General features: G+C 35.6%; 1 protein-coding gene across 5 annotated transcripts in view; it reads right to left on the reverse strand.

Annotated features, from left to right (window-relative positions):
- Positions 1–194: 194 nt before the first annotated feature.
- Positions 195–16,907, reverse strand: part of LOC113231210 (uncharacterized transporter slc-17.2-like) — a 20,499-nt gene continuing 3,786 nt past the window's right edge. For 2 of the 5 annotated variants that reach the window (XM_026465410.1, XM_026465411.1), the window contains exons 2-7: positions 14,505–14,631; positions 12,850–12,949; positions 8,014–8,256; positions 1,810–2,115; positions 1,107–1,628; positions 195–1,025 (exon numbers count right to left, since the gene is read on the reverse strand). In XM_026465410.1, coding sequence (XP_026321195.1) covers positions 786–1,025; positions 1,107–1,628; positions 1,810–2,115; positions 8,014–8,256; positions 12,850–12,949; positions 14,505–14,631 — 1,538 coding nt within the window. In that variant the 3' untranslated portion in view covers positions 195–785. The other 3 variants (XM_026465412.1, XM_026465414.1, XM_026465413.1) reach the window with 3 other exon arrangements.

Below are 16,907 nucleotides of genomic sequence, written 5' to 3' on the forward strand. Positions count from 1 at the left end.
CATGTCAGTCCTCCTTTAGCTTTTACATTTTGTTTCTATCTCGTATGATATTTGAAATAAATATTTTAAATGATAAATGACAAGTCATGTCTATTTACAAAGATATAGTTTTTTAAGCCTTCTTCTCAGAAAAAAGTATCAGTGTGACAATTACAAGTTTAATTTGCATACCTATGAAATAAAAATATTTTTGCTTTTATTGATTGATTTAAGTTTATTGTAAGTAATTTCTAATTACTCTTGAATTTGCATATTGCTTCTTATGAGATCAGTAGGTTTCTTACATTGTACCTAACTGTTGTAGCTTGGATTGTATATAATCAAAATCATAAGTATCAAAAATATTCAATCGTATTAACCGGTCAAATCGGAGATATCAAATTGACATTGCCATATGAATTGCAATAGCTACTTTTCGTTATTTTTTCAATTATTGTCAAAAAATTCTAGTAGACCGTACTGTTTTACAAATTAAACCTTAATTAAAATAATTATTTAAATGCACCATTATTTGCTATTATTGATTGTAAAGGTCACTATAGTCATATAAGTCAATTTTTGAAGTACGTGTAATAATATTTGGTTTCCTAATCTATAATTATTTAACATAATTTAATTGTTTCATCACAAGTGAAAACAAAGTCATGCAAATTATATTGCAATTCTTACAATACATTAAGACTTAAATTTTCACATCCTCTTAGGTACGTAATATTCAATGCTTCGTTAGCTTTGCCCACAACGTTCAAATGTTAAAAGCGTAAAATCTAATTCTTCATTAAAAACTAGGCAGTGACTGATAAAGGTGTCTCTTTAATCTCCTTGGTGTCACCATTTTTAATTGTCGCGTTACTTATATCTTTGAGATCACCATTTCTATGTAAGTCTTTACTGTCAGCCTTGTCGCCTTTTGGGAAATTCCAGAGCTGTATATTAGCAGTTCCGAAGAGAATAAAGAAGATCGCCGAAACTATGTACACAGATGCTCCAACGAAGAAAACTGGGCGCCATTGCTCGAAACTATTCTGTAAATTAAATTTAAGCTTAGACTTTACGCTTGTGATAACAATTTTGATAATTACAAGAAGAACTTATGACTTAATTACCCCGTTTTTAGTGAAGTACGCTGTAATCATTGGCGTAAAGAAACCAGCTGTGCTTCCTACGAAGTTGGCGATGCCATACAACGTGCCAGCATAATTTGGAGCCAAGTCTTGGTGGTTTTGCAGGTTTGTTAAGGTAGCAGCTCCGTTAAATCCCATGGACAGAGTGATCAGTGATACTGACAGACCTGTAGAACAGCCAGTATATACCAGCATAACTAGTAAAACTCCAGGAATTATATGTGAGAATAAAGAGAAAAATTTCCTTATGGTGGTAGTCGTCATCAACTTTCTGGATAATATGCAATCTCCTATAAAACCAAATACAGTAGCTAGGAACATTCTTGCTAAATAAGGAAGTGCTGATATTACACCAGCAGCAGAGAGTTCAAAGCCCAATACGCTGGACACGAATTTGGGACCAACTGTCATAATGAAATACAGTCCCCAGAGATTCCCGTAGTGAAGGACCACCATTGCCAAAAAAGGAATAGACGTCACAATCTCTTTAAACGGTGGAAGTCCCTGAAAAGATTGAAACGATTATTTTAATATTTGAATTCTACAAACTAGCAAAGTAACGCTCATAACGAGATAATATATAATTATATTATCTCGTTATCAGTGTTACTTTGCTTTCTTTATAAGAACTTATTTTACATGACGACTATAAAGTTGATGACAATGACATCGTATTTTTTTTTACCTTTGATTTTTTCACGTTATCTCCAAGCGCCTCTAAGATGTACTTTTTTTCCGCCTCTGTGATTCTTGGATGATCTTCTGGCGTATCAGCAACAAGATACCACCAGAAACCACACCAGATTAAAGTCAGTACTCCAGGCACGTGAAATGCTGAGGCCCACCCAAACTTGTCCATAAGTGGTCCTGTAAGAGACCACGTTACTACTGTACCCAAAGTTCCTCCCATCATCGCGCTCACAAATTTGCCCTTCTCAGCGGGTGGAGCCCATCGCGCTACTAACACATGAAGAGACGGATATATGAATCCCTGAAATGCAATTTTAACAATTAATACAGTGATTTAACAATACCTTTAAGACACGCCCATCGAACTCGATAATACTAACATCTACATTAAAAAAATAGTTAAAGTAAGTCCAAAACATCCTAAGGACCACAACTATATATCTAAATATATACTGTAGGATATCTAATAGAATTTAATACGCCAAATTTAATAATCCAAAAAACTTGACTTGTCCCTAGTTTGGCACCCTTAGACATGGAATATTTTCTTCAAATTTAAATGGGACCACTACTCAGGTACCGTCTTTCCATAAAAGAATCATCAAAATCGGTTTACAAACGGAGTTATCGCGTAACATACATACAAAAAAAAAGGAAAAAAGAAAGAGTCGAATTGAGAACCATCTCATTTTTTTGAATCGTTACTTAAAAAGTTAGAATATTTAATCTAGTTAGAGCTCCTTGTGAAAGTATTTGTCTAGGGAAGTACTGCCACCTTACCTATTTCTGCTGTCAAGCAGTAATGTGAGCATACTCTGCTGCGTTCCGGTTTTGAAATGACAGGCACATGGGACTTGTCAACCTCAGGGTGACAGGTGCAGTGGCAGTACCCCTCAGATCTTTGTGATTTAAAGCTCCAAGGAGCCCTGCAACTGTTATGGACAGGCGGGTCGCTTACCACCAGGCTCACGACTTGTTCGTCCCGTCACTTAGTATCATAAAAAAGGTGAGTCCCTCGTAGATTTGTTATTGAAGCTTATTAGATATACACCAGAAAACAAGTTGCAGTGCCGTCTTCTTTATACCTTTGGCTGTAATCTATGCTAGCTCTCTACTGGTATGATGACATCAGGCCAAACTTATTGTTATTGTGCTACGATAAAGTAACACGTTTCCGTAACGGCAACGCTGTATAACAGTTGTAATGTAAGTATGAAAATATTTCTAGGTCGGCGGACTAAAGCACACAAGTCAAAAAAGTGCTTCATTTGTTAATATATAATTATATATTTTTTTGTGTTGTTTATAGTGTTACAATGTGTGAAGAGAATGATAAATTAGAAAAAGACGCCTCTATAATAAAGTTACAAAGGAGAATGGGCAAAATACAAGGGCCTTGGACCTGGAAGCGGCCACTTCAAAAACATAGTTTTTATAATTCTTTATGTTACGACAAACAATACTTAGTATGGAGTCAGAGTCGTATTTTGTGTGTAAAAAAAGTTATGACCAATACAATTGTCCAAGTAATAAATGAACACGTGTTACATTTTTGACAAATATTCCTTTGTCTACTGGATATTTCTATAAAATAAAACAATGCTTTGTGGAGTCATGCCGCCGGGACCTAAACTAGCCCCCCCCCCTCCCTCCTACCCTCTTATGTGCACGTGCATCCAGGTGCATGCGTGTTTAATTAACTTAGTTTAGTTGTTTGTTGACTTGCTTCACTAACAACTGTTCTGTGCTGTCGATTCTTTGCTGATCCTCATAAGACCTTGATTACTGTTTACCGGACTACTGATTTTGCTTTACGATTTGTATCGGTGTTGATTCTTGGATAACAACTAGGCTTGATCTTGGACATTCTTGTTTAGTAAAGTGGTGTGTGCGTGACTGAAATGGAAACTTGCATTACATGTCACGTTTCAGTTCGAAACAGAAGACGTTATTCTCTCTCACAAGAAGTTCTTGATGCTAATCCATTTTTAATGGATTATATTGGTGACCGCGTGGATCCTAATCCTATATTTGAAAATAGAAGAAACTACATCTGTCGCCCTTGCTGGCAAAGAGCTGAACGTGCTCAATCAAGAAACCAACCACAAGAATCGGCTCGTGATGAAATCTCGACAGATCAGGTCCCTGTTTCTATACCTAATTATTACCGTCTGCCAAACACTGCTTCACGTTGTTTGTTTCCGGGATGTGAATCAGAAACGCACTTGAGGATTCCACATCGCATTAAAACTAAAGTTTTTTGTGATCACAATATATACATACCTGACGAGGCTAGAATATGCCCAGAACATATACGATCAAACCATTGGGAGATATTAATTAGTTCGCCTATTTTATTAAATTCATTTACCATAGAACAAGTCACGGATGTATTTGAAATGGTTAAGAGATCTTTACAAAAGTCTGCACATTTTAATTTCGAAAATATCGAAAATATTGATGCTGATGAATTATTTTTCTGGACTGGAGTTACACCGGCGCAGTTTCAACAAATTATAGAAGAGACACCTTTATTGACTCAAAGGTGTAAACGACCTAAAGTTGCTCTGGGCATCTACCTTAGTAAGCTAAGAACGGGAGAGTCAAATACAAAACTGTCTGATCTTTTTAATATATCTCGACGCACCTTTGAGCGCTTATTAAAACAATCAAGAGAATGTTTAAGCAACGATTTTGTAACGCGTCACCTCGGAATTGACCATATTACGAGAGGAGAAGTAGAGAGGAGAAACCTTTTAATACCTAATGCTATTTTTGGGAATCCAGAATCTGAAGAAGATAGAAGATTAATCTTTATATTTGATGGCACGTACATTTATATACAAAAGAGTTCTAATTTTTCATTCCAACGTCTTACATACAGCTTACATAAGTTTCAAAACTTGCTAAAACCATTTATTATTACGTGTAGTGACGGATACATAATTGACGTAGTTGGACCTTTTGCGGCAACAACATCTGACTCAACTATTATGACACAATTAATGTCAGAAGACTCGGTATTTCATTGGTTTTTTAAAGCAGGGGATGTATTTATCTTGGACGGGGGTTTTAGGGATTCATTACCAGTTATTGAATCTTGTGGTTACACAGCTCATATGCCAGCGTCAAAGCAAAACAATGAAACGCAGCTCTCAACTAGTCAAGCAAACAAGTCGCGGCTTGTTACAATTTGTCGATGGGTAATTGAAGCTATTAACGGGCGTTTTAAAAGAGATTTTAAATAGTTACGGCAGAAGTATGTTAATAGGGCCGTACCACACATGTTCCAAGATTTTAAAAATGCCGCAGCCATTCTTAATGCTTTTCGGGAACCTTTTACCGATGGACCTTACGCAAATGATATATTAAATGAAATTCATTTGAAAATTAATGTAGACAACTTACTGGCCGACTACGTCATTAATAACAATTTAAATAGGCACCGTGTGAGCTTTGTTTCTATATCAGCTGATTATTTAACTATAAATGATTTTCCACAATTAGAAGAAAGAGATTTAATACTGTTTGCTTTAGGTAGTTATCAAATAAAGCTTGCTCGGTCGTATTGTAGCGAGCACTTACGAGATGGAGTGTACTTTATAGAAGTTATGGAAGATGAATCTATAGATATTCCGCAAATGCATGTAACTGGAGATTGCTATCTTTTGAGAGGACGTATTCAATCAAGACACACCAGAGCACGAGTATATTATGTATATATAGTAGTAAATAGGGAAGGCGTTGGAAGAGCGCGCATAATACAACACTACTGTACGTGCCTTACTGGTAGACGGACCTTGGGTTGCTGTGCTCACGTCATGTCGATTGTATGGTATTTAGGGTGGGCACGGCACCAAGGAGCTCTTAATCTTCCAGCATCATATTTAGATGAAGTGATAATAGACGAAGTAAATGAGTTTTGAAACAATATATTTTATTTTATTTCATATCTTTTATATTCCCTAAAAAATATTATAACAAGAAATACTGGACCAGATTCCAAAATTGTGTCATAATTCCACAGCTCACAGAACCCTTTTAAACTTAAGACACCATTTGGGTAATCATTTTTAACATACACACCACACAAACAAAATTCCAGACAGAAGTTCAAATATTAAGTATCTACATTAAAAAATAAACATTATTCAAGATATTTCGAAAACTTGATGACTTACGTATTGGTGCCCATAATATTTTTTGATCGTATTAATGATATCTATTGATTGAAAGTAGTTTTTGAAGTGGCCGCTCCCAGGTCCATTTTGCCCATTCTCCTTTATGAAGTAACAAATGAATTTGACCCATGTGCTTTAGTCGGTACATGTATAATTTAAATGAATGATGTTGGATTTTAACTTATGTGCTTTAGTCCGCCGACCCTAGATTTGTAGGTTATAGCGCAAAGAGAACTTCTCCGCGTTAAATACATTTTTTTATGATACCAAATGACGGGACGAACAAGTTGTACACCTGGTGGTAAATAACCCTTACCCTTCAAACAAGGACGCAGTAATGCTCACATTTACTGCTTGGCAGCAGAAATAGTTAAGGTTCTCCATTCTCTCCACACTCTCTTTCGAAGTCCACCAGATCTTTTAATATGGTTAATTTTGTCCTTATCATTAAATCGAAAAAAACACAAACTATTGTCATTTTAAACATTAAATCCATTGAAGACGCACTTTGAGCGTTTATCAGTAGATTTATATGCTGAAGAATATCTACTAATGAACTATATCTAGAATGATTTTATGAATAATGTTTTTTGAGTAATAATGGACTTAATTGGGTGCGTATAGAACGATTTTACTAAAAATAATCAGTTAATCTACAGTAAGACTTAAAGATTAATGTCCACGTGCACTAAACTTATTAAACCAATGAAGAACCAATGCCTAAATTGATAAGACATTCTTAACACTATGTAAATACATTGCAAGAATAGGTTTAAGATGTACTTAAGTTTAGTACAAGCGGACATCAGTCTTTAGAGAGTTAATTGGTATTGAGTGTGTAGCTGTGTGGTAGCCTAATGGTTTGACCTACCGCCTCTCAAGCAGAGGTCGTGGGTTCGAATTCGGGCCAACACCTCCGAGTTCCTCGGAATGTGCGAAATGTAATTTGAAATTTACAATGAGCTTTTCGGTGAACGAAAATATCGTAACGAAACCTGTACGTCGACCCATGTCCAGCAGTGTGGGACGTATAAATGGGTTCATGATGATTGAGGTTTTAAAATTTAACTTTAGGAACCTAACGCTATTAGAACAATTTCTTTTTCTTAAAATCATCTATGTATGTGTTAAGAGAACTAAATTATGTAAACTATACCCATTGACTTACAATTATATGGACGTCGGGTCCGCGCTAAAAAGTGTCCGCACTTGTAAGACGCTAAAATCGTATACAGAGCGCCAAACTCCGCTTTAGTCTTCATTTGTGCGACTGACAGCGCGATACTGCGATGACATTACAATTTAAATTTCGAATAGGTTGACTTGGGACATTTTTTTCGTGGTTTTTGTATTAGACCCGTCGTCCATTTATTTGTAAGTCAATGACTATACCACAATTACACTGTTTATAGATAGAATAGTTTTAAGGCTTATATAATGTCATCGAGTATATAACCAGAAATAGAGACGAAATAATGGCCATCCATCCCTGGGAACTCATCGGTCAGATGGTATTGGTATCACTTTTAAATATCAACTCTCGTTTGCGCTGAAATCACAAATTAGAAAGCTGAAATAGTGCAACGCCAACAACTGACCTGTGTGTACGTCTCCGTGTATTCCAAAAATATTCTTCTGTACTTATTGTAATATAGATAATATCTCTAATTCCATTTGGTGGTGTCGCAAAACAGCAAAACATCTAATTACAAAACTAACCGAGTCACATTTCTATGGTCATTAAATATTAAATTATGTAATTTTTCAATTTTCGTCCATTATAGCAAAGCTCAAGTTCAATGGTCAAGTTGAAGTGAACCAATTGACGATACCCGTCAATTGTTTCGAATTCGGGCTGAATTCGGGCTGAAAAATCGGAGCGCAGTTTGGTTTGGCAGAGTAGTTTTGAACAAATTCAATGACATTTCGTCTCTATTTCTGGTTATATACTCGATGTGTAATGTACTCCTTAGGATTGGTGGAACATTTTCGTTATTTTTCATTATTCAATACTTTACCCCAGCAAATCCAAGTAAAAATCGTGTTACGACGAGAGCTATGTAGTGCAGTTTAGCAGCTGGGGGGCTCAGCATGGTAAGAACAGCGCTGGCGAATGACGTGATAAGTACCACGTAGCGCGGTCCCCAGCGCTCGGCTGCCATGCCTCCCACTAACGAAGTCACGGGGTAGCACCAAAAATATGCGCCAAGGATCAGCGCTTGTTGTTCAGATGACCAATCGAACGATGCACCACCAGGCACCTACAAAAAGAAATTATTCCAAGTTTAAAATATTCCTTGCCACAGTCCAATTAACAATAGTGTATAAAATACTTAATCACAATACACTGTACACTGTACCGTGACTTATGCAATGTTATGGCACAATCCGTTGCACCTGCACTTACGTTTGATCTAAGTTTAAGAACGCGCGCGACGCGGTAGGCTCACCGTTACTTGCACAGAAATTCGACCACTCCTGGTTGAGGTGGTAGCTCTTTATATCACTCGAAGTATGGACAATACAAGACATTAAGGGTTGTCGAGAGCGTAGAACCATTTGAGAAATAGGTATTTGAAAAAACTATTGTCATCGCTATTCTCCTACATACTGTGCGATAAGGACAACTGCAACTCCCACTGAATTTTGTCTCTGTACCTGCTTTTTAATAAAAACCCGACCTCAAAAGTTCGTGGAATTACATCTATTTGCCAAGTTTTATTGAAATCGATTACCGGAAAGTGCGCGAAACCGGATTCATCCCCTAGTTTGCCACCCTTAGGGATGGAATATTTTCTTCGAATTTCAATGGGACCAATACTGAGGTACCCTTTTTCCAACAACATAATCGTGTAACATACATACAAAAAAATACAGTCGAATTGAGAACCTCCTCTTTTTTTAAAGTCGATTAAAAAAGGTAAAATTCGAAGTCTGGCTCTCTACGATTTCCTTTTCTAAAAACTGGATCTATATAAAAGATATTTCGTATGTAGAATAAGAAGTTGTTTTACCAGGACCCTATATTTTAATGTTTTTTTTTGTTTATAGTTACGCGATAACTCTGACTGTCGTTTGTGAACTGATTTTGATGATTCATTTTTTATTGGAAAGAGGGTACCTCAGAACTGATCTCATTTAAATTTGAAGAAAATATTCACCTCTAAGCGTGGCAAACCAGGGGATGAATTACTTTTAAGGTCGGTTTTTTAGTACTCTGTACTGAGATTATAAATTATTAATATACTTGTTACATTTGTGCAGACGCCTACGTCTGTTGGCTATGATTAAAAGTAGGTCATTTTTAACGTTTTTGAAGGGTTACGAGTGCTTTGAAAAACAGTTACAAAAAAAATGAAAACAGAAACATATGGGTGATACTTTATTCAATGTTTCTCTCAAATCCCAAAACCAACGAGAAAACCGACGAGAGTTTTTGTATGGAAAACACACCGCTCGCAAAACCCTATTTATCCCATCCTTCCCATCTTAAGCTTACGTCAGATATTCACACGTTACAGCAATAGGTACTTTAAAAACCAACAAAAAGAGGAATAATGGAAGGATAGTCAATAATTTTAGCGAATATTTTCGAATTCGCAGAAACGTTATTACCATCAGAACCGGATCTTTTTCTTTACATAAAACCTGACAATCAATATAGACGAGCGTTTATTTGTGACATGAATGACTCATGTTTGTATTGTAGACGAATAATATTGGAGGCTATCAGCGCAAAAGTGGTGTAACCCACATTTAATTTTTTTTTTCAATATTACTTTAAATGATACTAAAGCACGTAATTATTTTATAAAAAGGAATTATATATTTTTCTTTTTTTATTGTATCAAGTGCCGCGACAACAAGTCGTGCGCCTGTTAGTAGGTAAGCTACACGCCTGTCCGCAGTTGAAGTGCCACTCAGAGCTTTAAATCGCAAAGATCTGAGGGGCACTGCACAGCGCATGTACAGTAATATTGTAGAAAAAAAATGTGGGTTACACCATTTTTGCGCTGATAGGTTCATTTATATTTAGATTAATAGCTGTATTTTTTTGCAGTAATACTTAACCATTTGCCAATAATTACTTTACGTCAACATGAAGACAATGAGAACCTTTTGTAAATGTTATTGGTATGACAATTATAGTCAAAGGTACTTCATGCTATCGAGTATTTAAGTCACCTACTGCAAATATCTTAGTTTTATTATAATATATTCAGTGAAAAGCGCCATATAGTATAGAATTCTTGGCTTTTCGCGGTTGTTACACAACGGTAATGAAACTATTTTTATATTCGGATCGAAATTTCATTTGTTTGCTTTTTTTTCAAACAAACCAACGTTTTGTGTCCTTTACAGGTCACATAGTCACGGCTTAAAAAGTTATTAATTTAAATATCATTTTTTTTTTATTTAACTACAAACATTCTATATATGTATACACACGTTTTTCTAAATATTTTATTTTTATTTAAGGGCCCGAAAAGATGGATTATACATAGGACGCGTACAAAAATGTTACATACCATGAGATTCGGGCATCTTTAGGCATAGGCATGAGTCAAATACAATCAATACTACACAAACATTTGGGTGTGAAAAAGCTTGGTAGATCCCACTCAATTTGACTGAGGCTCTAAAAACCAAACGTGTCACTTGGTGCAATCCCATGCTTACCAGATTCAACGAAGGGGCGTCAAATTTGGTGTGGGACATAGTAACGGGTGAGGAAACATGGATTTATAGTTACGATCCCAAAACAAAGCAGCAATCGAGCGTATGGGTCTTTCAAGATGACTTTCAAGATGAGCCGTGCAAAGTGCCTCTAAGCTGATGATTGCTTTTTTTTTTTAATAAAACTGGACGCGTGGCTACTGTTGCTTTGGAGAATCGTTATACCTAGAATAGTGATTGGTACACGACCATTTGTTTGCCGGAAGTTATTGACAAACTCCGTAAAAATAACCGTAAACGCCGTATCATCTTGCACCACGATAATGCCAGTTCTCACACGGCCAGACAGACTCAGGTCTTAATATAATTGGGGAAACTCTACACGAAAAGCTACACTTCCATAGAAAGTTATGAGTTATAATTATGATGGCCAAATGATAGAAGACGAAATGAATTTTTGAAGGTGAACAACGTTGACCTTATGAGCCATCCCGCGTACAGTCCCAACCTGGCACCTTGTGACTTCTATTTATTTCCAAAAATTAAGAACCAGTTACGCGGTCAACGATTTTCATCACCTGAAGAGGCTGTCGAAGAATATGAAAAATATGTTTCACAGATTGTCACGGAGGTGTGGCGCAAATGTTTTCAAAATTTGTCCATTAGTATGGAAAACTGTATTAACGCTAACGGAGAATATTTTGAAAAACAATAAATTCATTTCTGACCATTTATAGTATTTATTTCTTATTCATTACGGAAACTTATAGTGCACCTCACGTGTCTATATAAATATCACTCCAGACGAAAATTATCTTAAAAAGTTTGTTTATGGGAATTAATTCAAACCTAACTACCTACACAGCTGCATACCTTCTCAGTAACACACACTCAATACGAATTCTTTATGCTCTTACCGGAAAATTGCATTGCATTACAAGGTACATACATACAAGTATATTTCATAAGCTATTTTGATTTACAAGTATACAGTGATTTCATATTTCCTTTTCTTCGCTACTTATTTAATATCAAGTGGTACAAATATCTACGGTAATATGTATACAGCGGTTACGTTCGTATGTAGGTAAACTTTTTTTATGATACTAAGTGACGGGAAAAACAAGTCGTGCGCCTGATGGTAAACGACACGCCTGTCCATAACGGTTGCAGTGCCACTCAGAGCTTTAAATCTCAAATATCTGAGAGGCACAGCCACTGCATCACCCTGAGACATAAGTTGAAAGTCCCATGTGCCTGTAATTTCATCAGCACCCTCACCCTTCAAAACCGGAACGCAGTAATGTTCACATTACTGCTTGGCGGTAGAAATAGGTAAGGTGGCAGTACTTCCCTGGAAGAATTCTTTCACAAGGAGCTCTAATGCTTTTAATCCCCAAATATCTACAAAAATCTTAATAAAAAAAAATTCAACTACTTATTTATAGCCGCGGTAGCTTAACGGTTTGACTTATCGGCTCTCAAGCAGATGGTTCGTGGTTCGAATCCGGGCTTGCGCTTCGCTGTGTTTTCGGAATTTATGTACGAAATTTGATTTTAAATGAACTTATAACAGTTAACTTATTGACTGCCTCCATGGCCGAACGGTTACCATGCCGGACTGCCACGCAGAGGTCCCGGGATCGATTCCCGGGCCGGGAGAAATGATTGTATGGCCTACATTTATTTCTTTCGCGAGTTTGGGTGTAATTTGTGGTTGTCTATGTGTGTATCCATGGCACCCGCGACTCAGGGTTTGCCTAGTGCGGGGGCGGGGCTGTTGAGTGTGTGCGTTATTATTATTATTAAATTATCATGAGCTTTTCGGCGAAAGCTAACATCATAAGGAAACCTGTACACTGGAAATCTGCAATTTAATGATGTGTGTGAAGGTCTCAATCCGTATAGGGCCAGCGATGAAACTGTAGCCCAAACCCACTCGATATGAGAGGGGCCCGTGTCCAGCAGTGGTACTATACGTATATAGGCTAAGTATTATTGTTACATTATTACTTATTTATCAAAACTAAACAATGGAAGAAGGAAAATTCTTTGATCTAGGAACCTATTTAACTTACAAGCACCTATTACTGTGATGGACATAATATCTACCCTATTGTTTAATTAATCACACGATTTACATTTTTTTAAACAATATTAATCAATATTTATATTACCTGTCTGGGTGCCTCGGTTACATTTGTGCCGTTTGAAGGAGATGCAGTGTAATTCTGTACCTCGTTACTTTCTGGGGTACTACCGCACGTAGATTGGGATCTAATAAAAAAAATAGATATTATAGTTTTAGTTACTTGTGCCACAAGAGCCTCATAATCAAGTTCTTGCGTTTTGTCAATAGTTACACATAGGAAATTAAACCATTTTTCGGATCTAAATCGCGTAATTTGTTTTTTTTACAAACAAACCAACGTTTCAGGGCCTTTACACGTCTCATGGTCCCACGGTTAACTGTAAGTCAGTGTTTAATTTAGAACCGAAAATAATAATCTCAGTACAGAGTACTAAAAAACCGACCTCAAAAGTCATTCATCCCCTAGTTTGCCACCCTTAGAGGTGGAATACTTTCCCTTTAAATTTAAATGGGAGCACATCTGAGGTACCCTCTTTCCAACAAAAAAGAATCATCAAAATTGGTTCACAAATCTCGTTCGGCCGGAATTATCGCGTAACATACATACATAAAAAAACATAGTCGAATTGAGAACCTCTCCTTTTTTTGAAGTCGGTAATAAAAAGTTTCACTTCCTATGAGCCTTACAATGATAAATTATTATTTGAAGATTTTAGCATATGATCTACAATTTTAGGTACGTCGTCGTTAGTAGTAACGTCGTTGTTTCCGATTTCCTTAACACAAGTGCTTTTGTTACTTTCTTTGGATTCAGAACAACGTATTGTCTAACATTCATGTTTTATAAGTAACGACATAATTTTCAAAAAACGACATTATTGGTTTTCGTACAATAAATATCTCCGATTTCGAATTTTCAATACTCGTACCAATGATCATAAACATAAACTGTGTGAGTCTAGGGCATGGACCAATAAATTCAAGAGGACTTCTATTTGAGGTATGTACAAGACAGCGTAGTCGGGTATTTAGTATCTATTGGTACACCAGATGTCGCGATAACTGACGAACTACCATTATCAACTACTCTAATTTCTACTGATAATAAACAAATCAATACAAATACAAACTTATTTATTATTCTTTTCCACCTTAACAATACATATTACAGGATAATTAAACTAGGAACATCGTACAGTTCAATTGCGAGAGGTGGAAGACTGGTGCCTAAACTGGGTTGGACCTGTACTATAATAGGTCACCAAGTATCCACCACCGGATCTCAATGATACAATATTATGATGTTATTGAATATACTATGACGTTAAGGATGGCGCTTCTTGCACAGATTTTTAAGAACACTGCCAGCAATTCTTTCATTTTGATTAGGATTAGCGCCATCTACCGATACTAGTAAGCATTAATGAATAAATTAGTTTGTAACACACAATGCCATCTATTGACATGCATATTTATCAAAGATCAGTAAATAATGTTAGTTCGTAGTCAATATTTCAATAATATTACAAGAAAAAACGTGAGTACGCTTATATTTCATATTGCAGTTGAATTAATTGATATCTTGATTGACATTTACATAACATAAACTACTACAGGCAATTAATTAGCTCCATCTAGATATAACACGGAAATTTGACCTCTTACAGAATTACATACGATCTGTACTATGGAGATTACCAGTCCTCTCGTGGTATTGATCCATGGTCTAGCGCAACTTACGATGAATTATTACGCGTCTGTGGCACCATAGCAATTAAATTAAGACTCATGTTGACTCGTAGCATATAAACAACCCAACAGCTCGTAAGTAACATCACCCACAGGTTGAACCGCACAGGAACTAAATCTACAAACAAAACATTAAGTTAATAACACTTCATAACTCCGTTAGGCTCAATTTATATTTATTAGTTTTCTTGTAACTATAGCATAATGAACATAATGGCAATTGTGTAAAGTACCTACAAATTAGATACGAGCCAAAAGATATATCAAGCGTCTCTGGAAAATTCTCGCGCAGGTTCGGGAATTCCCGCAGCTACTGTATCATGTTTACAGGGGCCTTACCACGAACAACTCTTATTACGATTCAGTTTAGGACCTAAAATGAATCGTAGTGAGACAGCGCTACATGATGTGTATATCACCATCCCGCTTTTTTGATGTTACAAACCTACACTGAACTGAAATAAGAGTTCATGGTAAGGCCCCTGTTCGGAAAGAAATCAGACACGAAAAAACATATATCGAAAACTCATATTATGTTCTACGTTTATAAAATAAAATTGGATAGCTAAATGCAAGTTAGAGTAAAACGAGATTTAAAATTATTAGACAACAGCGAAAAAAAATCATAGGTATAAATATTTATAATGGCGCGTTTTCGTTCAGTATCTTCAACTTTTGATATGTGTCAACTACCAAGTGTGGAAATTTTATGAAAAAATATTCGGAAAAACATGAATATGACCCAACACTAATCGTATCTAGTTTACATGTTACATAATGGATATAAAGCATCATTATGTTATAAATCATTTCATTATAACGAAATTGAGCCTCCAGAATAAAATGTTATTCTGTTTTTGGCATTGACACAGAACAATAAATACAATGTTTTTTTTTTCTTCCGTGATAGTAATGCCAACAGTGTTCTAGTACACTGTAACCGTTCTTTACGCGCTGTGGTTATAAGATGTATCATGTTACTAACTTACTAATTGGTATGGACTTTGTTGTCTAAAAATAAACGACTTTTATTTTTATTTTTATTGTGTCCTATTCTGGGACATAAAAAACATTAGTAAATTTCAAGGACATTGGGCTAAAAATAACTGTGTGTAGTGACTAATGGTTTATCACCTCTCAAGCAAAACTGAACCTCTCGAATTTTCAGCTTTTATGTGCGATATTTCATTTGAAATACGCCATGAGGTTTTCGGTGAAACAGAAACCTGTACATATCTACAATGCAATTTAATGATATGTTTGAAGTTCCCAAACCGCATTGGGAACTACTGGCCAAGCCCTCGTTGTAAGAGGGGGCATATACATAGCACTAGGACAGTATAGGTTAGACTATAACTAAAGTTAATAACAACAATCGAAATCATCAATTATCATAGAAGATTGTAGAAGCGTACGTCTATTTTCTTTAAAAAATATAGACTTACATTTATTAAAGAAGATATGATAAATGCTTATCACCTAGTTAAAAAAAATCTTAAAATAAACATTAACTAGGAGAAGCAAATTATACTAACGAAGTTTTTTGCGGTCCATCTCCGCAGATCAAAATTATCAATGAAAGAAATAAAACATGAATCAAGTTTACAATATCATTGCAATAGCGTGACAGATAAATGAGTAAACTATATAAACACAATGTTGTAAAAAATAATTAAAAATAGGTAAAATCACAATGTTATAAAAAATAATTAAGTAAAAATAGGAATAAAAAACCTTAAACTATTTTTTTCAATCCTTGGAAAAAGCTGACAGTACCATCGACAACATATCCAAAGAGAAATAAGTAGGTACATAACTACGGAGTAAGGAGGTCTTATTAACATGGCTTTCAAATTTTAAATGTTATTAATTAGTAGAGCCTTTTAGAACAGAATGTACAAAATTTTACTAAATTTTATTAGACATTTAGTAAAATTTATTTTTTTATTTTTTGAAATATTATATGTTCTGTCTATCATCACGATTTTGATAGTTGAACTCGATTGATTAACTTCATGCGTGCGTATTTTTTCCATTATCAGATTATGCACGTGTTGTATAAGTTCCATGTCACATGAAAATCCAGTGAAGCACGTAAATTACAATGAGCGAGCGCGCTTCGCACACCCATTTCCTTGTGTCTGGTTGTGTCACTAATCACAACAACATGATTGCCGGAATAAAACGCTGAATGATGTACCTAGCTAGTGCTGGAATGATGGAGTATATTTATTTTAATAAGAGTCAGCCAATTGAAATAATTGTACTTAGAGTGTGCGGTTACAATCCTACTACCGGTGTAGTACAAGAAAGTTGATTTATACATATATAAATAATAATTTGGCTTTTTATTGTATTCGCTAGGTTCTGAAATATAATACTATAAGTTCTAGA

This window comes from Hyposmocoma kahamanoa, unplaced genomic scaffold, assembly GCF_003589595.1.
Source record: "Hyposmocoma kahamanoa isolate Upper Pololo Valley unplaced genomic scaffold, ASM358959v1 65, whole genome shotgun sequence".
Lineage (NCBI taxonomy): Eukaryota > Metazoa > Arthropoda > Insecta > Lepidoptera > Cosmopterigidae > Hyposmocoma > Hyposmocoma kahamanoa.